Raw genomic sequence first — 25,099 nt, 5'->3', positions numbered from 1 at the left:
TCAAGTTGAGACCATTGACATTGAGGGATATTAATGACCATTGGTTGATGATCCTTGTTTGTGCTTGATTTATTGGTAGTGGATTCATTTTATGTAGGTTCTCCTCCCTTTTTCTTTTGGTGTTTGGTAAAGGGGAATTATCTATTGCCTGAGTCTTTGTGAGTGTCGTTATCTTCGTTGGGTCTAGGTTTTCCTTCTAGCACTTTCTGTAGAGCTGGATTCATGGATACATATTGTTTAAATCTGGCTTTGTCATGGAATATTTTGTTTTCTCCATCTATGGTAATTGAAAGCTTTGCTGGATATTGTAGTTTGGGCTGGCATCCTTGTTCCCTTAGCGTTTGCAGGACATCTGTCCAGGATCTTGTGGCTTTTATAGTTTGAATTGAGAAGTCAGGTGTAATTTGGGTAGGTCTGCCTTTATATGTTACTTGAACTTTTTCTTTAGCTGCTCTTAATATTTTCTCTTTATTCTGTAGGTTTGATGTTTTGATTATTATATGGTGAGGTGACTTCTTTTTCTGGTCCAACCTATTTGGTGTTCTGTAAGATTCTTGTATTTTCATAGGCATATCCTTCTTTAGGTTAGGGAAGTTTTCTTCTATGATTTTGTTGAATATGTTTTGTTTACCTTTGAGCTGTATTTCTTCACCTTCTTCTATTCCTATTATTCTCAGGTTTGGCTTCTTCACAGAGTCCCATATTTCCTGGATATTTTGTGTTAGGGATTTGTTGGTTTTGAGATTTTCTTTGGTTGATGACTGTATATCTTCTAATGAGTCTTCAACACCTGAGATTCTCTCTTCTATCTCTTGTATTCTATTGGTGATACTTGCATCTGTAATTCCTGATCGTTTCCCCAGCTTTTCTTTTTCCAGCATCCCCTTGTTTAGTGATTTCTTTATTGTTTCTATTTCAGCTTTAGAGCCTTCAACTGTTTGAGTTGTTTCTTTCATTTGTTTGGTTGTTTTTTCTTGGTACTCTTTAGATTCATTGAGAGATTTGTTTATTTCTTGAATTTTCCCCCATTTCATGGATTTTTTGTTTTTTCTTCTGTTTCTTTAAGGGATTTCCTCTGTTCCTCTTTGAGGGTCTCTATCATCATCATAAAATGATTTTTAAGGTCAGTCTTCTCTGCTTCATCTATGTAGTGCTTTTCATGTCTCACTGGCATTGGTTCTCTAGATTCTGGTGGAGTCATGTTGGTCTTTCTATTGCTGAGTGTGCTCTTATTCTGTCTTCTTCCCATCTCTTCTTCCAGTGGGTGCAGGTGGGGTCTTTCCTTCTCCACTGGTCTCCTTCCTTCCTGAAGCTGAGGCTAGGGATGCTGACACTGAAGCTGAAGCTGAAGCTTGGGTCCCTGGAGTTTGGGGCCTGGAAGGGCTGATGTCTTTCCTGCGTGGGCGGGTCTTCTGGATGCCAGGAGCGGGCCCCCGGAAGATTGAGGGGATGGGTGTTGGTCGGGGAACCGAGAGTGTCCCCCCCGAGACCCAAGCTCACCTGAAGCTGGGATCGCCAGAGCTTGGGGCTTGGAAGGGCTGATGTCTTTCCTGTGTTGGCGGGTCTTCTGGATACCAGGAGCGGGCCCCCGGAAGATTGAGGGGATGGGTGTTGGGCGGGGGACAGAGAGTGTCCCCCCAGAGACCGAAGCTCGCCTGAAGCTGGGATCGCAGAGGGTTGGGGCCTGGAAAGACTGAAGTCTTTCCTTGAATCTATTTTTAATAAAAAAACAAAAAAGGATTCAGTCATATGATTTTTATGTGAGTAAATCCTGCTGAATATCATAAGTGGTGGGAATTCCTGAGTGTCTGTGAAGGCTCTGGAGCCTACACTGACGTTTATACCACTATGGTTTCCTCAAGTTGAGCATGTGAATTAGATTCCCTGTATTGTTCTCCTCTCTATAAAATGGGGATAATGATTGTGTGGTTACCATGGAGGGACGGGGAAATGGGAATATCAGGTGGGTTAATACTCCTGAAGTGTATAAATGAGGCTCCAATGAAGCAAAGCAGAGGAGAGGAATGGGTCTGTTTGTGTGAACCAGGGTTTGCTTGGTGAGACACTGTTGTGTGCTGAAATATCTGCCTAACAGAACTTCTTTTACTGAAGGTGATTCACCTCTTACGTGACTCCCTGTCTTGTCAACATTTCCTGTTACTTTGAAGATATTTATGATCTTGGCATCTTTCAAATGGATCTCTTCCCCCTATATAAACAAAGGTAAAATCTTAAAATGAATTTCATGGAGGGATTCAAATTAGATCTTTATGAAGCACAGGGATCTCCTCCATGGGATTCAGACATTCCCACAACTAGATCTTGCACACTGTCTCATGGTCTGGCAAAACAGCATTCTCCACCCTGATCCCAGTTGTGCTTCAAAACTCACTGCTCCTGACTTCAAAAGGCTCAGATCTGCCTTGACAAGAAAGAGGGCATGAGTAGGGTGTTACACAATCCATCAAAGACTGTAAACCCATCTTGCTCATCTTGCTGATGTAACTTCCCAATTATTACAGCTACTGCATTCACCCAATTAGGGAGCACATCCCACAGAGACTGTAGCAGTGGGGCTGGTAGAGAAGTTTTCCTGCCAAGGAGATCCAATTTGTAGGCAACACAAACCTGCACTGGAGGTGGCAATGTCATCATGTACATGCCTGAACATTCTACCTTCTGTTCAAGGACACAGTGACATCCCTCATGAGCACTACCACTACATCTAAAGATATGAACTAAGAAGTGATCTAAATAAGTTGGTGCATACAGTAAATGTAGTCTTAGTTTGGTACTCAAGAAGATAATTACTCATGTAAGATAGTCAGGACACTTCATATTCAACAATGAACTGAGGGATGCTTTCTTTCTTTCTTTCTTTCTTTCTTTCTTTTTTTTTTACGGGACAGGGTTTCTCTGTTTTGGAGGCTGTCGGTCTAGCCTGGCCTCGAACTCACAGAGATCCGCCTGCCTCTGCCTCCCGAGTGCTGGGATTAAAGGCGTGCGCCACCAACGCCCGGCGAGGGATGCTTTCTAATATGGACAGTTGTGTAAGCTATGGGGAATGATGGAAAGATCCATGTGTACTCACATTTTACATACAGATTTAAAATTTGGTAACAGGGAAAGAATTCAGGTTTTTACACATGTTTTCCTATCACACCTACACTAACATACCCATGTACAGAGAAATGTATATATATATCTCAAGTATGGAATTTTGACATAAATGTGTGTACCATGCAAATCACTTTGCTTGGTTCTTTCAGAAGACAATATAGGGGGATTCAGTTTCCTTGTATAAATCCACTACCATAATTTATAAATGACATTTGAGCATTCTTCTGCTTATACATCTCATCCAAGTTACTCAACATAATTATGTACTGCAAACACTGCTTAAATAAACATCATTTTATATATGGTATTGTGAACTCTTTTTTGACTATTAATTCCAAGCATTAAAATGGTTGGTTAACAGATACTCACATATCAGCATTTGATAGATAAAATGAAATTGCTAAGAAAAACCTCTTATAGTCGGAACTTCTGCTATTAGTCATGGAATTTAGGGTTTCTTATACTCTTGTCTGTAGTATGTTAAACCCCAATACATAGACAGACTACTTAAATACAACCATGTGACAGCAGGGACAAGGTATGAAAGGTTAGTGCTCTGTAAACCATCACTTATTTTGATTTCCCACCTTCTCTTGTGTTCCTGACTTAACAATAGCTTTATTTAATCTCATTTTCAGATTTGCTAATGCAAAGGAGTGCATCTTCAAGCTGAGAGGACTCCTTATCAGCCTAGCAGCATTGGTGTTTGAAATAGTCATTGCAAATAGCCAATGCTGGCGCCTGTGGGAATTCAACAACAAGGTCGTGCAATTTGTGTCCTTTGGACTGTGGGAAGCTCATTACCCTCAAGAGTTTAATGTCTCAGGGACTGTAGTCAAGATGCTGGTGCATACCCCTATCAATTCCACCTGGACCATTTCCCCTGAATATCAGTATGCAAAAACCCTGATAATGTGGGCCGTTTTGATGAAGCCTGTAGTTCTGATTTTTGGTGCAATAGCCATCAAGATCAGCTGTATGAGAGACCCATTCGTGGAGTTGCAGATACATTGTTACAAGGTCTGTGCCTTAAATTTGTGTGTTAGCAGCCTCTTCACATGTGTTTCTGTGAGCTGGAACCACTTTGTAGATCATTATGGCCAAACCACTCTTGACTTTCCACCTAACTTTCCGGTTAAAAAAGAAGCCTTGATAGACAAACACAATACTGCTGTGTTCCCAATAGGGGTTCTGACAGCCACCATGTCACTCTTTGGTGTGATCTTCTTTCTCTCTGAGATAAGAAATTTGAAACTACAGAGTCAGGTGAAGGCCCAGCGTGCTTGCATAGTGGCCAATCAAGAGGCTTGAAGTGAGGGCTCCTGCATTTGAAGAATCTGTTAAACGTTTCCTTGAAGAAAGTTTTTATTCATACAGATAACTCCTATGGTCATCAATTCATTCTAAATAAAGCACCAACTTGATTCTCTCTGTGTGTCTAAGCTTACTTCCTACTCTATCTGTCTAAAGTGTTCCTTTCTTTGAATGTTTTCACATCCTAAACTCTGAAGGCCATGATCATGTATTCAGATATTTCCAACAAGGAGCTGTGTGCAACAGTGATTGTGAAAAGCACATTGCAAAAATAAACATGACAAATACCAAGTGAAAGAACATTTGTAAGGAAACAAAGAAAAGTAACCACAGTTTTGTCTGGAGACCCTTAGGTACCCAGGACTAATGGAGGCAGAGCTGGACTTCATAGTGTTGAGTCTGTGGAGAGTGTGTGCCCTTTTTATGCAGTAGGAAGAAACCTATATCTTTCTGTTTGTTTCCAGTGTGCTCTGATGGAACAAGTGGTATGGATATCAGTGGACTATTTGTCTGAGTTGTTTTTCTTGCTTTACTCAAATCAATTTTGGTGGCAAGTTTACTGTACATTGGGCAATCCCACTAATCCCAAACCTTCCCCATTTTACATAAGGCTATGTAAATGCCAATAGAATGAAGGCCATTTCACAGTGAAAAGGAAATTTGCTGGCAAATGAGTAGAACTAGAAAAGATCATCCTGAGTGAGGTAACCCAGACCCAGAAAGACAAACATTGCATGTACTCATTTCTAAGTGAATGTTATCCATATAGTAACGGATGACCATGCTACAAACCCAGATCTAGAAAATCCAAGTAACAAGGAGGCCTCAAGGCGGCACTGGAGAATCTCACTGTGAAGGGACAATTGAATAGACAATTGGTGAATGGATGGAGGGTATAGATGGGGGTTTGTGGTGGGAACAGGAATTATCAGGTTGGGGGAACATGGAGGGAGAGAGTACTGGGAGAGACAACTGGGATCAGGGGCATCTTTGGGGTGAGCTAGAAACCCGGTGCAATGGAAGCTCCCAGGAATCTATGAGGGGACCCAGCCCTCCCCATCCCATCTTATTTTCATCCTCTATTCCTCCTCTATTTCTTTTCATAAAATGGTAGGTCTTACATTTTTATCAGCCAACCATGGAATATCAAATTGCAATGAGACTAGACATCTCTTCTATTAAGGATGTATGAGGCAATCCAATAGGAGGAAATGATCCCAAAAGCTGGCAACAGAGGAAGAGACAGCCCTGCTCCCACTGTTAGGAATCCCACAAGAAGACCAATCTATACAGCTGTGATACATATGCAGAAAGCCTAGGGTTTCTTATTTTTTTACATTCCAAGATTAGTTCACCTTATTTTGTCCTTACTCATTTATGTATTTCATTTTATTCATTTGCTGATTTGATTTTACATGCGGCCCAAGTCAGTGTGGAAATCTGGATATTGCTATGTAGTGGAAGCTGGCCTTGAACCCCTGGCCTTCTACCTTCACCCTCCCCTGTACATGCTAGGATTGCAGATGTATTTCAGTCCTAATTCGGACACTAATGAAATAGAAGTGGGAGAAAGTCATTACTTTGTGATTGTGTTATCTAGTCTAAATCCCGTACATCTAAGAAGTACATAGGATATTGATTTTCTTCTCTATTTTAGGTTGTCTGCTTACCATCCAGTCTTTCTGATGCTTGAGTTTATTTTAGAAACAAGTAATTTGGGAATAAACTAAACTCAAAATATTGAGAAAACTGACTTCTTGACATCTAAAAATAGCAAATTACTCTTTTCTCTTTTTATTATTTATTTTTAAATTTAAATTTAAATTAGAAACAAGGTTGCTTCACAAGTCAGTTCCAGGTCCCTCTCTGTTTCCCTCTGGGTTTCTGATTTTTATTGTTAGATTTACAAGACTTTGTCCACAAGGGTCATGCCCATCCTCCAATGCCAATTCCCTATGGTACTGCTTCTATTTGGATTTTCTGCCAGATCCCTCACAACCCATGCCTACCAGAACAATCTGCACACATCAAGTCCTGGCTGTGGATGAGCAGATCATACATCAAATTTCCCTGGTGATCTTGACCACATTTTGCCCTTCTGTATAATCCTAACACTCTTATTAGTAGCTCTGGTCATATACGTCCTGTACCAACTTTCCATACAGGATTAATCAGATACAAGCAAGTTTGTGTCATCTTCATACTCCCAAGGTCTATCTCTGGGAACACAGATCAAGCACCCATTCACAAGATGATGTTCCTCATAACTTCTTCTATCCAGTGCCATTCCCATACTCTCTGAATTTGCTCTGGTGACACAAGTTTTGTCACTGGATTTCTATGTCTTGAATCATGAGAAATGATCCTGCTAATGTCTTGCATATGCTAATACCGACATCTAGATGCACACATCGCTTAGCCAATTTTCTTGCACAGAAACTCAGGCATCAGAGCTATCCCCATGTCTCCAGGCCTAATTGTGACTGAACAGTTGTGTATCTTCTTTTCTTGGTGAATATCCCTCACATACACCTGCATAATCTCTACAAAGTCCTAGACATGGATGCAGAATCAGACATCAGTTTTCTTTATGACAGTCAACTGACTTCTGCCACGTCAGGACTGGCAGGCTGTACACTGGCTTTGCCTGGGGATTCCACAAGAATGACACCCGACACTCACAAAACCACCTTTCCAATCCTGTCAGTAGTCAGGTAACTCCTATACCAGAACATCTCCATATCCAATGCCTGCCTCCAGATGCACAGAAACCATACGGCTAAGCCTGATGGAACTACCCAGAAGCTCTCATACTCTCTTGTCTAATGCTCTAGTTCTGGATTTGCAGACTGAATAACATATTTGCTCTCTGAGTACCAAAAATTTTCCTTTAAGCAGCTTTGTCATAATCCAGAGCTAGCGCAACTAATGCAGGTTCCACCAGGGCTCATACTTAAATATCCCTAGAACAGTGCCTGCTCATGTCAAATCCACAACCCCAGGTGTAACTCGTGATTCTCAATTCAGATAGACACATGCAGTGTTCTCAGATCCCTTGAACCTTTCCAGGCCCCCTCACGTCTACCCTCTTGGTTTAGATCTGGTCATCTAGATCTTGTTGTTTCTTTTCATACCACATAACCACAGAACCAAGATGATCTGTGCCATGTACACTAGTAGGGTTAACTGTAGTCACACAGCACGGACACTTTCTCTTCCTAGTGATCCCTTTCCCCTACCACACAGACAACAGCTTGCATGCCCCAACTTCAAAAATTAATGCCTAGCCTAATATGAGAAGTGGCTGTTTGTTTTCATTGGATGGGAGCCACAGCACTTGTCCCTAAAGGGTCAGTCCCACACACCCACTTCTAGCTCTGGTCATCCAAAAGTTGCTCTAGATTTACCTGGGAAGTACTTTCAGAAACCTTCCCATCCTTGCTGCATTACGATTCTCTTGTTTAGTTCTGGAAATACAGATCTCTCACTAAGTGTGCTTAGCGAGGTCCCAGGAGTGCCATTGTAGCATGCTGAAGCCTAGATCTACCCACTCTGCTCCTGTACCAGGTTTCTCTGATTGTTTCCCAGAACACAGACTGCTCAAGTCACATCTTCTCTTGCAGGTATATCCCCATTTCGTTGCTTACACAAAATTTGCAGCATAATTTTTTAAAGATTTTATTTATTCTATTATGAATACAACACCCTGCCTTTATGTATGTCTGCACGCCAGGAGAGGGCACCAGATCTCATTATGGATGGTTGTGAGCCACCATGTGGTTGCTGGGAATTGAACTCAGGACCTCTGGAAGAGCAGTCAGTGCTCTTAACCTCTGAGCCATCTCTCCAGCCCCCCAGCATAATTTTTTTTAAGGGAACAAGGGTATATTTGGCTCATCAATCCAGGGGATACAGTCCATTAGGGCAGAAAAGGTATAGTGGCAGCAGTATGAGGTAGCTGGTCACATCATCAGGAATCAGAGAACAGACAGGATGTGAGGACTACCTATAGAACCTTAAGGCCCGTTCCATGTCAATCTGACCCCTAGTGACTCTGTCTCCTAAAGGTGCCACAACCTTCAAAAACAGGACCAGTATGTGTAGACAAAATATTCAAGTATATTAGTCTATCAGTGACATTTCACATTCCAACTCCACCACTTTCCAAACAGAAAATACCAGCCCCTTCTTTAGGTACCCTCGGCCTGACAGCTTGTGTCATTGTGAGTGTGGCCATAACCGGTCAGACCTCTGTAATAGAAGTCATCCACCTCATGCAGTGAGTAGTCGAGGATTGTGTTCTGATCCTGGAATTTGAAGTATCCACAGAACTTCTTCTTCTGAACCAGTAGCTGATATCAAGCCACATGTCTGCAAAGGGAATCTAGTCCAGTTGGAACCGCTGAGGGTGCATTTTGTCACTCTCTGTGGGCATCCCATGCACATGGACAATAGAGAAGGTATTTACATCCATCAGCTTGGTGGAACCCACAAACTAAAATAAGATGTGGCTCACCTTGTGCATTGCATCCACTGTAAGTACACTGTCTTCCTGCAGCTCCCTCTTAGCGCTGTCCTTAATGGTGTCTTCTTCCTGCAGTTTGCCCCCAAAGCCATCCCAGTGTCGAGCACCAAAGTCCGTTTTCTTTGTATGCATGAGAACTTGTTGAGGTTGCAGCACCATCACCAGAATGTAGAGCCTGAAGGTGCCAATGGTCTCTCAAGTCTTCTGCACCCCATGCAAGATACAGTCAATAGAAGCTTGTATGACAGCTTCATCCCTACAAACCCAGGCAAATTTGTCTTACAGCTCCTTAGACTAATTCCCTTTCAGCATCCTCCAGAACCACACCTCCCTGTACCATCTGCACACTCCAAGTGTTTATGTGTAGGTCAGACATCAGATTTTACTGGTGATGTTGACCTATTTTCACTGGCCAGGTCCGTCCCTTTACTCTGCAGAATAACTGTGATAAAAATAGTTCCTGTACCATGTTTCCCTGGTTATTTCTTCTGAAACAGGTCTGTCTGTCTTTCCATCCCCACACTTCTAAATGCTAGTTCAGTAAGTTTAGATCATGTACTAGTTTATAATAATAATGGCCTGCAGCACCTCCCCTGCCAGTGTGACTTTTTAAAAACTTTTTAACTTTAAATTTGTAACAATCTTATTTTATATATCAATCCCAGTTCCCTCTGCCTCACTTTCTCCCATGACCCCACTGACGCCCATCCCATTACTCTTCTGCTCCATTGAAAGGGTGAGTCCTTCTATGGGGAATCATAAAAGTCTGTCACATCATTTGGGGCAGGGCCTAGGCGTTCCCCTGTGAGTCTAGGCTGAGAGAGTATCATTCTATGGGGAATGGGCTCCCAATGTCTATTCGTATACTGGGTATAAATGCTATTGCATTGCCAGGGCCCCATAGACTGCCCAGGCCTCCTAACTTACACCCACATGCCCGGGGCCTGTTTCCATTGAGCTATGCTGCTTTCCAAGCTGTCAGTCTGGGGTCCATGAGCTCTCCCTTGTTCAGGTCAGTTGTTTCTATGGGTCTCTCCATCCTGGTCTTGACTCCTTTGCTCATGACTCCTCCCTCTCTACAACTGGATTCCAGGAGTTTGGCCCACTGTTTAACTATGGGTCTCTGTTTATGTTTCCATCAGCTACTGAATAAAGGCTCTAGGATAGTATTTTAGGTAGTCATCAATCTCATTATAGAGGAAGGGCATTTAAGGGAGCCTTTCCACTATTGCTTAGAATCTTAGTTGGGGTCATCCTTGTATATCTCTGGACATTTCCCTAGTGCCATATTTCTCTTTAAACCTATAATGGTTCCCTCTATTAAGGTATCTCTTTACTTGCTCTCCTCTACTTTTCCCCTGACTCAATCTTCCTGGTCTCTCATGTCTTCCTCCTCCCTCCTCTTCTCCCCTTTTCTTTCTCCTAAGTCCCTCTCAACTCCCCACATGCTTCCCATTTGCTCAGGAGATCTTGTACCTTTCCCATTCTCCTGGAGAATGTCTCTCTTTGGGTCCTCTTTGATTCCTAGCTTCTCAAGAGGTGTGGAGTGTAGGCTGGTAATCCTTTGCTCTGTGTCTAAAATCCATATATTAGTGAGTACATGCCATGTTTCTCTTTTTGTGGCTGGGTTACCTTACTCAGGATGATTTCTTCTAGTTCCATCCATTTGCCTGCGAGTTTCAAGATTCCAAGCCACACAAAGACACAACTAAGAAAGAGAACTACAGACAAGTATCCCTCCTGAATACTGATGCAAAAATACTCAGTAAAGTACTGACAAATGGAATCCAAGAACATATCAGAAAAATCATCTAACATGATAAAGCAGGCTTCATCCCAGGGACACAGGGATGGTTCAACATACAAAAATCCATCAGTGTAGGGCAAGCCCAGCTTCAGGTGAGAGTGGGTCTCCGGCAGGGACACTCCCCATCCCCTGCCCAACACCCATCCTCTCGATCTTCTGGGGCTGCTCCTGGCATTCAGAAGACCTGCCCACAGAGGAAAGACATCAGCCCTCCCAGGCCCCAAACTCTGGCGAGCCCAGCTTCAGGAAAGACATCAGCTCTTCCAGGCCTCAACCTCTGGCAAACTCAGCTTCAGCTTAAGCTTCAGTGTCAGCATCCCCAGCTTCAGCTTCAGGAAGGAAGGAGAACAGTGGAGATGGAAAGACCCCACCAGCACCCACTGGAAGAAGAGATGGTGTAAAGAGAAGCTTTTTCTTTGAGAGAAGCCTTCCTGCCAGTCTGGTTCTAGAGCCGCATCAGTCCCAAATAAACACACAGGAGGCTATATTAATTATGAAGCTGTTGGCCTTGCTTGTTTCTTACTGGCTAGCTCTGACTTAAGTAATTACCCCATAATTGTTAATCTAAGTATGTTTCTTACCGGAGAATAGTTCCGGGCTTCCTACCACATGGTGTTACATGTTGACTCTCTTGTGTTTCTCCTACCCAGAGTTCTTCTGGACTCCTAGTACCTCATATCTAGATTCCCTATTGGCCAGACAGTGCTTTATTGACAAAAAAGAAAGGTCTTAACTTTAGCATAGTCAAATTATATATAACAGAACAGTTATCAAGTAAGAACACAGTTACAACATTTTTTCTATCAACATTTAGTAAGATTTAAAGAAAATATCATCTATCTCATTCTTGTGAGTCCAAAGTCCTATATGTAGCTTATATTTTATCATAACTAAGGAAAACTATAATTATAACTATCTGTCTTCAACTCCATCAATGACCACAGAAGGATAATATATAAACACTAGGATTGACAGAGACATCTTGCTACCTGGACAGTCACCCGAAGTTCCTCTGTAACGTTGGGGCATCCATCTTCAGCCCATAGACCACAATGTGTCTGGAACACTTCTCAGCAAAGCAGGAAATTTCAAACTGTCCATCTGCATTGGCAGTCTGTCAGTCATTTTTCTGTGTCCTGCAGAAAGTCTGGTAGCCTCTTCCATGAAGCAGGAACCCTGTAAGACTGAGTTCAGCAGTCACTTTTCTGTGGGTCCTGCATGTCCAGATTATACAACAACAGTCAAGCAGTAGGCAAGAGCAGTTTCTTGCCCAAATGGCTAATCTTGCCATGTTGAAAGCAAACTCCATAACAAGTTTCTTCGATGCCCATCTTCCTCTCAGACGTAATTGGTGCTGCCAGGAGCAGACATTTCTCATTGTCAAGAAAAACCCTAAACCATTTTAAATGCCATTTTCTGAAGGTCTTTGAGAGGTTTGAAGACTGTTTGTGTCAAATATATTTCTATATATATAGAAAACCTAACTTACCTAACTATAAATTCTGACTATTATAAGTAACTATCTATAATCTGTATTTAATTATGCATTACATTTTAAAAGTTCAGTATAAGCACAATACTTAATCAAGAGGAGAAATATACATATCACAAAATTGACCTTGAATTTGTATCAATAAATGAAAAACAATACCCATACCATAATTCCCCTTTTTACCATTAAAAAGAGATTGGTTGTGATCATTAACCAATTATAAACAATCCCTTTAAATGAAAACAAAGATTTATAAACAAGATGGGAATTAGGACGTCGCTCATTCCAAACTGCTTCTTGCTGGAAGGGGGCGCTGTTCATACCATGGAGATCATGACAAAACTCAGAAACCTGTATAAGTCCGTATTTTCAGGGTCTGTAAAGCTGTATCATCTTAGCTGTTTCAATTGTTGGAATCCTGGTCCACTGCTTCTGGAGGTCTTGGTTCATCAAACCACAGAAGACTGGAAGGAATCCTCAGCTTTTCATTTTCTGTAGAAACCTAAGTAAAATCTCCTTTCCCAAGTAACATACTCTTATACTTAAATTTTGAAGTCAAGGCATTTTCAAAAGATAGAAGTTGGATTAATTCAGCAGCATTTATAATCAAGTGTACTTTAGTAGCAGTTCCTTCCTTAGCAATGAAAAAACTGAAAAACACAATATCATACAGTATCCAGACTCTCTGTGTATTTTCCATCTTTACATGGCTTATTTATTTATCTATTATTACTTTATTTCTTTTACTTTTATTTATTTTTCTTTGAGACACTGTTTCTCTTTGGAAATCCGCCTGCCTCTGCCTCTGGAGTAAATCCTACCGGCGTGCACTACCACAGCCAGCTTCTTTATTTTCTCTCTCAATCTTACGTATATTTTTAAACACACTGTAAACCTTTAGAGGTTTTTCTTCATCCAAGTCTGACTTTACTGTAAATCTTTACGTTTTTCTGGCCACGTGTCTTATCTGTAAAACGGCAGCTGTTTTAAACTGCCATTTCCAAGATGGCGGGCATAAGCGTGATTCCAGCTTACCGCCTCAGTCCAAGCTGCCACTTCTAGCTGTACCTACACACCTTTTAATAGTTAGCAGAGTCTCTTAAAACAACCTTGCTGTTTTTTTTTCTTTTTATGCCGAGTCAGAAAGACTCCGGTAAGCAAGCCACGTGAATCTCGGCTTGTCAATAGCAAAACAGAGCCCACCTGAGAAAATGCTGCTATCAAAAATCTGTGCTTCTCTCCGTTCTTCTGTTTCTAAAAGTCCTTTAAAGCTTTTGTCATTTTGCTTGGAAATTCAATCCCGCTCTGACACCATTCTGTAAAGAGAAGCTTTTTCTTTGAGAGAAGCCTTCCCACCAGCCTGGTTCTAGTGCCACATCAGTCCCAAATAAACACATAGGAGGCTATATTAATTATGAAGCTGTTGGCCTTGCTTGTTTCTTACTGGCTAGCTCTGACTTAAGTAATTACACCATAATTGTTAATCTAAGTATGTTTCTTACCGGAGAATAGTTCTGGGCTTCCTACCACATGGCGTTACATGTTGACTCTCTTGTGTTTCTCCTACCCAGAGTCCTTCTGGACTCCTAGTCTCTCCTATGTAGATTCCCTATTGGCCAGACAGTGCTATATTTACAAATGCACAGGACTTCCCCAACAAGATGGGAAGAAGACAGAATAAGAGCTCACTTAGCAATAGAAAGACCAATAAGACTCCACCAGAATCTAGGGAACCAACATCAGCAACACCTGAAAAGCACTACATGGTCAAAGCAGAGGAGACAGACCTAAAAAATTATTTTATGAAGATGATAGAGACCCTCAAAGAAGAAATGAGGAAATACCTTAAAGAAATAGAAGAAAAAACAAACAAAAAATCCATAAAATGGGGGAAAATTCAAGAAATAAACAAATCGCTCAAAGAATCTAAAGAGCACCAAGAAAAAAACAACAAAACAAATGAAGGAAACAACTCAAACAGTTGAAGGATGGAAAGCTGAAATAGAAACAATAAAGAAAACACAGAATGAGGGCATGCTGGAAATACAAAAGCTGGGTAAACGATCAGGAACTACAGATGCAAGTATCACCAATAGAATACAAGAGATAGAAGAGAGAATCTCAGGTGTTGAAGACTCATTAGAGGATATAGAGTCGTCAGCCAAAGAAAATCCCAAAACCAACAAATCCCTAACACAAAATATCCAAGAAATATGGGACACCATGAAGAAGCCAAACCTGAGAATAATAGGTATAGAAAGGCAAAGAAATACAACTCAAAGGTACAGAAAACATATTCAACAAAATCATAGAAGAAAACTTCCCTAACCTAAAGAAGGATATGCCTATGAAAATACAAGAATCTTACAGAACACCAAATAGGCTGGACCAGAAAAAGAAGTCACCTCACCATATAATAATCAAAACATCAAACCTACAGAATAAAGAGAAAATATTAAGAGCAGATAAAGAAAAAGTCCAAGTAACATATAAAGGCAGACCTATCCGAATTAAACCTGATTTCTCAATGGAAAAGATGAAAGCTAGAAGATCCTGGACAGATGTCTTACAAACGTTAAGGGAACAAGGATTCCAACCCAGACTACTATATTCAGCAAAGCTTTCAATTATCATAGATGGAGAAAACAAAATATTCCATGATAAAGCCATATTTAAACAATATATATCCATGAATCCAGCTCTACAGAAAGTGCTAGAAGGAAAACCTAGATCGAAGGAAGATAACCACACTCACAAAGACAAAGGCAATATATCATCCCACTTTACAAAACACCAAAAGAGCTGGGTGGTGGTGGCGCATGCCTTTAATCCCAGCACTCAGGAGGCAGAGGCAGGCGGATCTCTGTGAGTTTGAGGCCGGGCTGGACCGACAGCCTCCAAAAAAACAATACAGAGAAACCTTGTCTCGTAAAACCAAAAAAAAAAAAAAACACCAAAAGAAAAAGGGAGGAGAAACTATACAAAATAACTTCACTAACAATAAATTAAGCACAAACAAGAATCATCAATCAATGGTCATTAATATCCCTCAATGTCAACGGCCTCAACTTGCCTATAAAAAGACAAAGAATAGCAGAATGGAACCCTTCCATCTGCTGCATACAAGAAATACATCTCAACATGAAAGACAGACGTTTTCTCAGAGTAAAGGTTTGGGAAAAGATCTTCCAATCAAACGGTCCCAAAAACAAGCGGGTGTAGCAATCCTTATATCTAACAAACTAGACTTCAAATTAAAATCAATCAAAAGATATGAAGAAGGACACTTCATATTCATCAACGGAAAAGTCCATCAAGATGAAGTCTCAATTTTAAACATCTATGCCCCAAATACAAAGGCACCTACATTCATGAATGAAACATTACTAAAGCTCAAATTGCACATAAAATCTCAAATACTAGTAGTAGGAGAATTCAACACTCCGCACTCACTGCTAGACAGGACCTCCAGACAGAAACTTAACCAAGAAACAATAGACTAATAGAAGTTATGACCCAACTGGGTTTAACAGACATGTATAGAACATTCCACCCCAAAACAAAGGGATATACCTTCTTCTCAGTGCCACATGGAACCTTCTCTAAAATTGACCACATAATAGGAAAGATAGAAAATCTCCACAGATACAAAAAAATTGGAATAACCCCCCTGTATCTTATCAGACCACCATGCATTAAAATTAGAATTCAACAATAACACAAATCGCAGAAACCCTACAAACTCATGGAAATTGAACAATGAACAATTGCACCATCGCTGGGTAAAGGAAGAAATAAAAAAAAAGAAATTAAAGACTTCCTGGAATTCAATGCGAATGAAGACACAACATACACAAACTTATGGGACACTCTGAAAGCAGTGCTGAGAGGAAACTTCATAGCACTAAGTGCCCCCATGAAGAAACTGGAGAACAGTCACACTAGAGAATTAATAGCACAGCTGAATGTTCTAGAACAAAAAGAAGCAAACTCCCCCAGGAGGAGCAGACTCCAGGAAATAATCAAATTAAGCGTTGAAATCATTCAAGTAGAAACCAGGAAAACATTGAGAAGAATCAATGAAACAAAGAGTTGGTTCTTTGAGAAAATCAACAAAATAGACAAAACTCTGTCCAAACTAACCAAAAGACAGAGAGAGAGCATGCTAATTAAAAAACCAGAAATGAAAAAGGGACTCTGATTAAATCCAGAGAATCATCAGGGCATACTTTCAACATCTCCACAAAATTCGAAAATTTAAATGAAATGGACAATTCCTGGATAGATATCACTTGCCAAAACTAAATCAAGAGCAGATAAACAATCTAAACAAACCTATAACCCCTAATGAAATAGAAGCAGTCATCAAGTCTCCCAAACAAAAAAAGCCCATGCCCAGGTGGCTTCAGTGCAGAATTCTACCAGAAATTCAAAGAAGAGCTAATTCCAATACTCCTGAAAGTATTCCACACAATAGAAGCAGGAGGCTCACTGACAAACTCTTTTTATGAGGGTACAATTACCTTGGTGCCTAAGCCACACAAAGACACAACTAAGAAAGAGAACTATAGACCAATTTCCCTCATGAACATCGATGCAAGAATACTCAATAAAATACTAGCAAACCAGATTCAGGAACACATCAGAAAAATCATCCACCATGACCATGTAGGATTCATCCCAGTAATGCAGGGATGGTTCAACATTAAAAAATCTATCAATGTAATCCACCATATAAACAAACATCAAAAGAAAAACCACATGATCATCTCACTAGATGCTGAAAAAGCCTGTAACAAAATCCCGCACCCCTTTATGATAAAGGTCCTCGATAGATCAGGGATAACAGAAACATACCTGAGTATAATAAAAGCAATATACAGGAAACCAACAGCTAACATCAAACTAAATGTAGAGAAACTCAAAGCAATTCCTCTAAAATAGAAAAAGAAGAAGTCAAACTTTCACTATTTGCAGATGATATGATAATTTACATAAGTGACTCGAAAAACTCCGCAAGGGAATTCATAGAGCTGATAAACACCTTCAGCAATTTGGCAGGATACGAGGTTAACTCAAAAAAATCAGTGGCCCTATTATATATAGATGATGAAGTGACTGGGAAAGAAATCAGAGAAACATCACCCTTTACAACTGCCATAAACAGCATCAAATATCTGGGGATAATGTTAACCAAGGAAGTGAAGACCTGTATATCAAGAACTTTGAGTCTCTAAAGAAAGAAATCAAAGACGATACCAGAAAATGGAAAGATCTCCCATGCTCTTGGATTGGTAGGATCAACATTATAAAAATGGCAATTTTGCCAAAAGCAGTGTACAGATTCAATGCAATCCCTATCAAAATTCCATCACAATTCTTCAAGGACCTGAAAAGAACAATAATCACCTTTATATGGAAAATCAAAAGGCCCAGGGTAGCCAAAATAACTCTATACAATAAAGGAACTTCAGGAGGCATCACCATACCTGACTTCAAGCTCTATTATAGAGCTATAGTCCTGAAAACAGCTTGGTATTGGCACAAAAATAGGCAGGTAGGTAGACCAATGGAACCGAAATGAAAACCCTGATTTAACCCACACACGTATGAACACTTGATTTTTGACAAAGAAGCTAAAATTATACAATGGAAAAAAGAAAGCATCTTCAACAAATGGTGCTGGCATAACTGGGTACTGGTATGCAGAAGACTGCAGATAGATCCATGTTTATCGCCTTGTACAAAACTTAAGTCCAAATGGATCAAAGATCTCAACATAAATCCAGCCACACTGAAACTTTTAGAAGAGAAAGTGGGAGATACTCTTCAACGAGTTGGTACAGGAGACCACTTCCCTAAACATAACACCAGTGGCACAGGCACTGAGATAGACAATTAACAAATGGGACCTCCTGAAACTAAGAAGCTTCTGTACGGCAAAGGACACAGTCAGCAAGACAAAAAGGCAGCCCACAGAATGGGAAAAGATATTCACTAACCGCACATCTGATAGAGGGCTGAGCTCCAATATTTACAAAGAACTCAAGAAGCAAGTTTCCAAAACACCAAAGGATCTAATTAAAAAGTGGGGTACAGATCTAAATAGAGAATTCTCAATAGAGGAGGGCTAAAATGGCCAAGAGACACATAAGAAAGTGCTCAACATCCTTAGCCATCAGGGAAATGCAAATCAAAATAACGCTGAGATACCATCTTACTCCTGTCAGAATGGCTAAAATAAAAAACACCGAAGACAATTTATGCTGGAGAGGATGTGGAGAGAGGGGAACATTCCTCCACTGCTGGTGGGAGTGCCAACTCCTACAGCCACTTTGGAAAGCAGTATGGAGATTTTTCAGGAAAATGGGAATCAATCTACCACAAGACCCAACAATTCCACTCTTAGGCATATATCCAAATGAGGCAAATTCATACAACAAGGGCATCTGCTCCACTATGTTCATAGCAGTATTATTTGTAATAGCCAGAACCTGGAAGCAACCTAGATGCCACTCAGCTGTAGAGTCAATAGAGAAAATGTGGTACATTTACACAATGGAGTATTACTCAGCAGAAAAAAACAATGGAATCTTGAAATTCGCAGGGAAATGGATAGCACTGGAAGAAACCATCCTGAGTGAGGTAACCCAGTCGCAAAAAGACAAACATGGAATGTACTCACTCACATATGGATTTTAGACATGGATCAGGATAGTGCCAGTCTGCACTTCCACTGATAGAGAGTCTGGGAAACAAGAAAGAACCTAAAAGATATGCATAGTACCCAAGAGAAGAGGAATGAGGCAAGATCCTCTGAACAGATTGGGAACATGGCAAGCAGTGGGGGGGAGTGGGAGCTGGGAAATTGGGAGGGGGAGAAGTGGAAGAGAGAGTAGGTCATGGGGGAACAGGAAGTTTGAGTGGGGGTGGAATAGGGGGAAGAGGGAATCATAGGCTAGAAGACAGATCTGGCACCATTGTGACCTCTAGTGATCTAAATGGATGACACCAATTTGCAAGCTAAGCAATATTGGTGAGACCACCCAGAATGCCCATTCTTGATAATGAACTTGATGTCTATAACCATCCGGGAGCCTTCAACCAGTGACTGATGGAAGCAGAGGCAAACACCCACAGTTAAACACTGAACTGAACCCAAGGAACCCAGTGACAGAGAGAGAGGATTGATGAACAAATTGGCAAAGAATCGGCGGGCAAAACCAGCAGAGACAGCTGATCTGTACAGGGGAGAGCTCTTGGTCCCCACACTGACAGCTGGGAGGCCAGCATGGGACTGATCCAGACATCCGGAATGTGAATGTCAGTGAGGAGGCCTGGGCAACCTATGGGGCCCTGAGCAGTGGATCAGTGTTTATCCCTGGAATACAAACAGACATTGTGTGTTCATAACACAAATAGGGATGCTCTCTGCCTGGACGCTTAGGGGAGTGCATGGACCCTACCCTGAGTGAAATTATAGAGTCTTGATATCCCCTATGCTGAAGGAATTGGCAATAGGGTGGGAGGATGGGGGGGAATGGTGGGGGGTGCGGGAGAAGGGGAGGGAGAGGAAACTGGGATTGACATGTAAAACAAGCTGTTTAAAATTAAAATAAAATAAAAAAATAAAAAATTAAAATAAAAAATTAAAAAAATGAAGTAGCTGACATCCTCAAAAAAAATCCATCAGTGTAACCCACCATAGAAACAAACTGAAAAAAAAATCTCATGATCATCTCACTAGACGTTAAAACCTTTGACAAAATCCAACACCACTTCATGATAAAGATCTTGGAGATATCTTCAATTTCTTTTTTTTATTTCTTCCTTTACCCAGGGATGGTGCAATTGTGCATTGTTCAATTTCCATGAGTTTGTAGGGTTTCTGTGATTTGTGTTATTGTTGAATTCTAATTTTAATGCATGATGTTCTGATTTTAAGATACAAAGGGTTTTTCCATTTTTTGTGTCACTGGAGGTTTGCTATGTTTCCTCCTATGTGTTCAATTTTAGAGAATGTTCTATCTCGTGCCGAGAAGAAGGTATATCCCTTTGTGTTTGGATGGAATGTTCTATAGATGTCTGTTAAACCCAGTTGGGTCATAACTTCTATTAGTTCTTTTGTTTCTTTAGTAAGTTTCTGTCTGGAGGTCCTGTCTAGTGGTGAGAGCGGATTGTTGAAGTCTCCTACTATTAGTGTGTGAGACTTTATGTTCGATTTGAGCTTTAGTAATGTTTCTTTCATGAATGTGAATGCCTTTGTATTTGGGGCATAGATGTTCAAAATTTAGACTTCATCTTGATGGACTTTTCCTTTGATGAATATGAAATATCCTTTATCTTTTTAAATTGAATTTAATTTGAAGTCTAGTTTGTTAGATATTAGGATTGCTACACCCGCTTGTTTCTTGGGTCCGTTTGATTGGAAAGTCTTTTCCCAACCCTTTACTCTGAGGTAATGTCTGTCTTTGATGTTGAGATGTGTTTCTTGTATGCAGAAGAAGGATGGGTTCTGTCTTTGTATCCATTCTGCTAGTCTGTGTCTTTTTATAGGCAAGTTGAGACTGTTGACCTTGAGGGATGTTAATGACCATTGATTGTTGATTCTAGTTTGTGCTTGATTTATTGGTAGTGGATTTATTTTGTGTAGGTTCTCCTCCCTTTTTCTTTTGGTGTTTGGTAAAGTGGGATTATCTATTGTCTGAGTCTTTGTGAGTGTCGTTATCTTCGCTGGGTCTATGTTTTCCTTGTAGCACTTTCTGTAGAGCTGGATTCATGGATACGTATTGTGTAAATCTGGCTTTGTCTTGGAATAATTTGTTTTCTCCATCTATGATAATTGAAAGCTTTGCTGTATATAGTAGTCTGGGCTGGCATCCTTGTTCCCTTAGCGTTTGTAGGATATCTGTCCAGGATCTTCTGGCTTTCATAGTTTCCATTGAGAAGTCAGGTCGAATTTGAATTGGTCTGCTTTTATATGTTGGCCTTTTTCTTTAGCTGCTCTTAATATTTTCTCTTTACTCTGTAGGTTTGATGTTTTGATTATTATATGGTGAGGTGACTTCTTTTTCTGGTCCAGCCTATTTGGTGTTCTGTAAGATTCTTGTATTTTCATAGGCATATCTTTCTTTAGGTTAGGGAAGTTTTCTTCTATGATTTTGTTGAATATGTTTTGTGTACTTTTGAGCTGTATTTCTTTGCCTTCTTCTATACCCATTATTCTCAGGTTTGGCTTCTTCACAGTGTCCCATATTTCTTGGATATTTTGTATTAGGGATTTGTTGGTTTTGGGATTTTCTTTGCTTGATGACTGTATATCCTCTAATGAGTCTTCAACACCTGAGATTCTCTCTTCTATCTCTTGTATTCTATTGGTGATATTTGCATCTGTAGTTCCTGATCGTTTAACCTACTTTTCTATTTCCAGCATGCCCTCATTCTGTGTTTTCTTTATTGTTTCTATTTCAGATTTTAATCCTTCAACTGTTTGAGTTGTTTCCTTCATTTGTTTGGTTGTTTTTTCTTGCTACTCTTTAGATTCTTTGAGAGATTCGTTTATTTCTTGAATTTTTTGGTTTGCCTTTTACCCCATTTCATGTATTTTTTGTTTGTTTTTTCTTCTATTTCTGTAAGGGATTTCCTTGTTTCCTCTTTGAGGGTCTTTATCATCTTCATTAAATAATTTTTAAGGTCTGTTTCCTCTGCCTTGTCTTTGTAGTGCTTTTGAGGTCTTGCTGGCGTTGATTCTCTAGATTCTGGTGGATTCATGTTGGTCTTTCTATTGCTGAGTGCACTCTTATTCTGTCTTCTTCCCATGTCTTCTTCCAGTGGGTGCAGGTGTGGTCTTTCTGTCTCCACCTCTCTCCTTCCTTCCTTCCTGAAGCTGAAGCTGAAGCTCAAGTTGGGGTCGCCAGTGGTTGGACCTGGAAGTGCTGATGCCTTTCCTCCATTGGCAGGTCCTCTGTATGCTTAGAGTAGGCCCCCAGAAGACTGAGGGGATGGGTGGTGGGTGGGGGATGGGGAATGGCCCCAGGGAGACCCAGGCTCATCTGAATCTGGGGATGCAGGAGGTCGGGGTCTGGAAGGACTGATGCCTTTCCTGTGTAGGCATATCTTCTGGATGCCAGGAGCGGGCCCTTGGAAGATTGAGGGGATGGGTGATGGGTGGAGGATGGGGAGTGGCCCCAGGGAGACCCAAGCTCACCTGAAGCTGAATCGAAGCTGGGGACACAGGAGGTTGTGGTCTGGAAGGACTGATGCCTTTCCTGTGTGGGCAGGTCCTCTGAAGCTAGGGATGCTGGAGGTTGGGGTCTTGGAGAACTGATGCCTTTCCTGCAGCTGGGGTCGCTGGAGGTTGGGGCCTGGAAGGTCTGATGCCTTTCCTGTGTGGGAAGGTCCTCTGGATGCCAGGAGCAGGCCCCTGGTAGTTTGAGGGGATGGGTGATGGGCAGGGGATTGGGAGTGACCCCAGGGTGACCCAGCCTCAACTGAAGCTGAATCTGTTGATGTAGGAGGTTGGGGCCTGGAAGGTCTGATGCCTTTCCTGTGTGGGTGGGTTCTCTGGATGCCAGGAGCGGGCCCCTGGTAGTTTGAGGGGATGGGTGATGGGCAGGGGATGGGGAGTGTCCCCAGGGTGACCCAGGCTCACCTGAAGCAGAAGCTGTTGATGTATAGGTTGCGGTCTGGAAGAACTGATGCCTTTCCTGTGTGGGTGGATCCTCTGGAGGCCAGGAGTGAGCCCCTGGAAGATTGAGGGGATGGATTATGGGCGGATGAGGAGTAGCCCTAGGCAGACCCAAGCTCACCTGAAGCTGGGGACACAGGAAGTTGGGGTCTGGCGAACTTTGAGTCTTTATAGAAAGAAATTAAAGAAGATACCAGAAAGTGGAAAAATCTCCCATTCTCTTGGATAGGTAGCATCAACACAGTAATAATAGCAATTTTGCCAAAAGCAATCTACAGATTCAATGCAATCATCATCAAAATACCACCACAATTCTTCACAGACCTTGAAAGAATAATACTCAACTTTATATGGAAAAAAGACCCAGGATAGCTCAAACAACCCTGTACAAAAACTGAACTTCCTGAGGCATCAGTATCCCTGACTTCAAGCTCTATTATAGAGTTATAGTCCTGAAAACAGCTTGGCATTGGCACAAAAATAGACAGGTAGACATAGAGAATTGAATTGAAAAGTATGATATTAACCCACACACCTACGCACACCTGATTACTGACAAAGAAGTTCAAATTATACAATTGAAAAAAGAAAGCATCTTCAACAAATGGTGTTGTCATAACTGGATGCTGGCATGCAGAAGACTGCAGAGCAGATAGAGCCTTATCTATTGTCATGCACAAAACTTAAGTTCAAATGGACCAAAGACCTCAACATAGATCCAGCCACTCTGAATCTCTTAGAAGAGAAAGTGGGAGATACCCTTCAACAAATTTACACAGGAGACTGCTTCTTTTTTTCTTAGAATTTTTAAATTTAAATTAGAAACACGAATGCCTCACATGTTGATCCCAGCTCCCTCTCCCCTCCTCCCTTGTCCCTGCACCAGGACCCAGCCCCCAACCCAATCCCCACATCATTCCCCAGGGAGGGTGAGGCCCTCCTTGGGGAATCTCCAAAGTCTGTCAGAGACTCCTTCTTGAACATAACACCAGTAGCACAGACACTGAGATCAACAATTAAAAATGGAACCCCCTGAAATTGAGAAGCTTCTGTAAGACAAAGGACACAGTCCAAAAGACAAAAGGGCAGATCACAGAATGAGAAAACTCCACTTCTGACAGATGACTGATTTCCAAAAATATGCAAAGAACTCAAGAAGCTAGTCTCCAAAATACAAAACTTTCCAATAAAACGTGGGGTATAGAACTAAATAAAGAATTGTCAATAGAGGAGTCCAAAGTGACTGATAGACACTTCAGCAAGTGCGCAACATCCTTAGCCATTCAGGGAAATACAAAGCAAAACAACTCGGATACCATCTTGTTCCTGTCAGAATGGCTAAAATAAAAAAACAGCAGTGTGATTCTTATATGCACGGTGTTATTATTACAGCAGTAAATGCACAGACCTCATAACAGGTTTACCTTTTCTTCTCCAAAGAATCTCATCTGCCAGTACCATCCCTCACTCCCAGACTCAGCTCCTGCCTTGCTGCTCCTACACTTTCTTCCTCTGCAGCATCCATTCCCTCAGAACCGAACCTCTCTCAACCACCTGCCCAGTCCAAAGCCTCTACATAAATAAACCCATCATGCACCAAGTTTTTCTAGTGACATCCACATAACCTCACCTGCTTTTGCCATTCCCACGTTTTCAGAAGACGTTTCGTGGCAACTGTTTTTACATTTCCTTGCAAGTTCTGCATGCCTTCAGCACTGTTGTGGTCTCTCTGTACTCCCAGACCTGTCTGCAGTGACTTTCATTGATCACAAGCACTTCCTGTTGAGTTCCTCTTAAGGTTGATGACCAGTGCTATTCCTTTGAGGTCTTACCTAGTCTTGAGGTTGCAGCACTGGCTTTCCTTGGTCAGTTCTCACAAAGCCAATACCACCTGGACCATCTCCATACTCCAGGGTCTAACATTCTCGTGTGCATATTTCATGGAAAGTCATGCCTGATAATGGTCATTAGAAGGTTTCCCAACACATAACCAACTTCCTTACAGATGGAATGAAGTAACATGACCAAAAGCGAATTTGGAGAAAGGGGTTTATTTCAGCTTATACTTTCCAGCTTCAGGCAAGATCTGACACTGAGTCCACAGAGTGAAGGTGGTCACTAGTTTTTTATCCATGGGAAACTAAGCTTGCTTAG

The 25,099-nt window shown here is 41.3% G+C and overlaps 2 protein-coding genes across 2 annotated transcripts; one reads left to right on the top strand and one right to left on the bottom strand.

Annotated features, from left to right (window-relative positions):
- The first annotated feature begins 2,116 nt into the window (after window positions 1-2,116).
- Window positions 2,117-4,531, top strand: LOC101835690. Its single transcript, XM_005074257.2, has 2 exons — window positions 2,117-2,223; window positions 3,759-4,531. The coding sequence occupies exons 1-2, from the start codon at window positions 2,195-2,197 to the stop codon at window positions 4,429-4,431; spliced, it is 702 nt and encodes a 233-aa protein (XP_005074314.2). The 5' UTR covers window positions 2,117-2,194; the 3' UTR covers window positions 4,432-4,531.
- Window positions 4,532-8,624: 4,093 nt separating this feature from the next.
- Window positions 8,625-24,650, bottom strand: LOC101835425 (7,8-dihydro-8-oxoguanine triphosphatase). Its single transcript, XM_005074256.2, is given in 3 exon segments — window positions 8,625-8,776; window positions 8,779-9,151; window positions 24,576-24,650. Coding segments are annotated over 3 exon segments (600 nt in total).
- Window positions 24,651-25,099: the final 449 nt, after the last annotated feature.

This window comes from Mesocricetus auratus, unplaced genomic scaffold (assembly GCF_017639785.1).
Source record: "Mesocricetus auratus isolate SY011 unplaced genomic scaffold, BCM_Maur_2.0 Super-Scaffold_100003, whole genome shotgun sequence".
Taxonomy (NCBI): Eukaryota; Metazoa; Chordata; class Mammalia; order Rodentia; family Cricetidae; genus Mesocricetus; species Mesocricetus auratus.
The sequence above is the reverse complement of the archived record's forward strand: the minus strand, read 5'-3'. Positions and strand labels throughout refer to the sequence as shown.

What these genes read in the sequence shown, in the direction of transcription:
- LOC101835690 (XM_005074257.2), top strand. Translation starts at nt 2,195, where the DNA reads ATGGATCTCTTCCCCCTATATAAACAAAG. An exon ending in TTCCCCCTATATAAACAAAG is followed by an intron (nt 2,224 to 3,758) that starts GTAAAATCTTAA and finishes TCTCATTTTCAG; the next exon opens with ATTTGCTAATGCAAAGGAGT.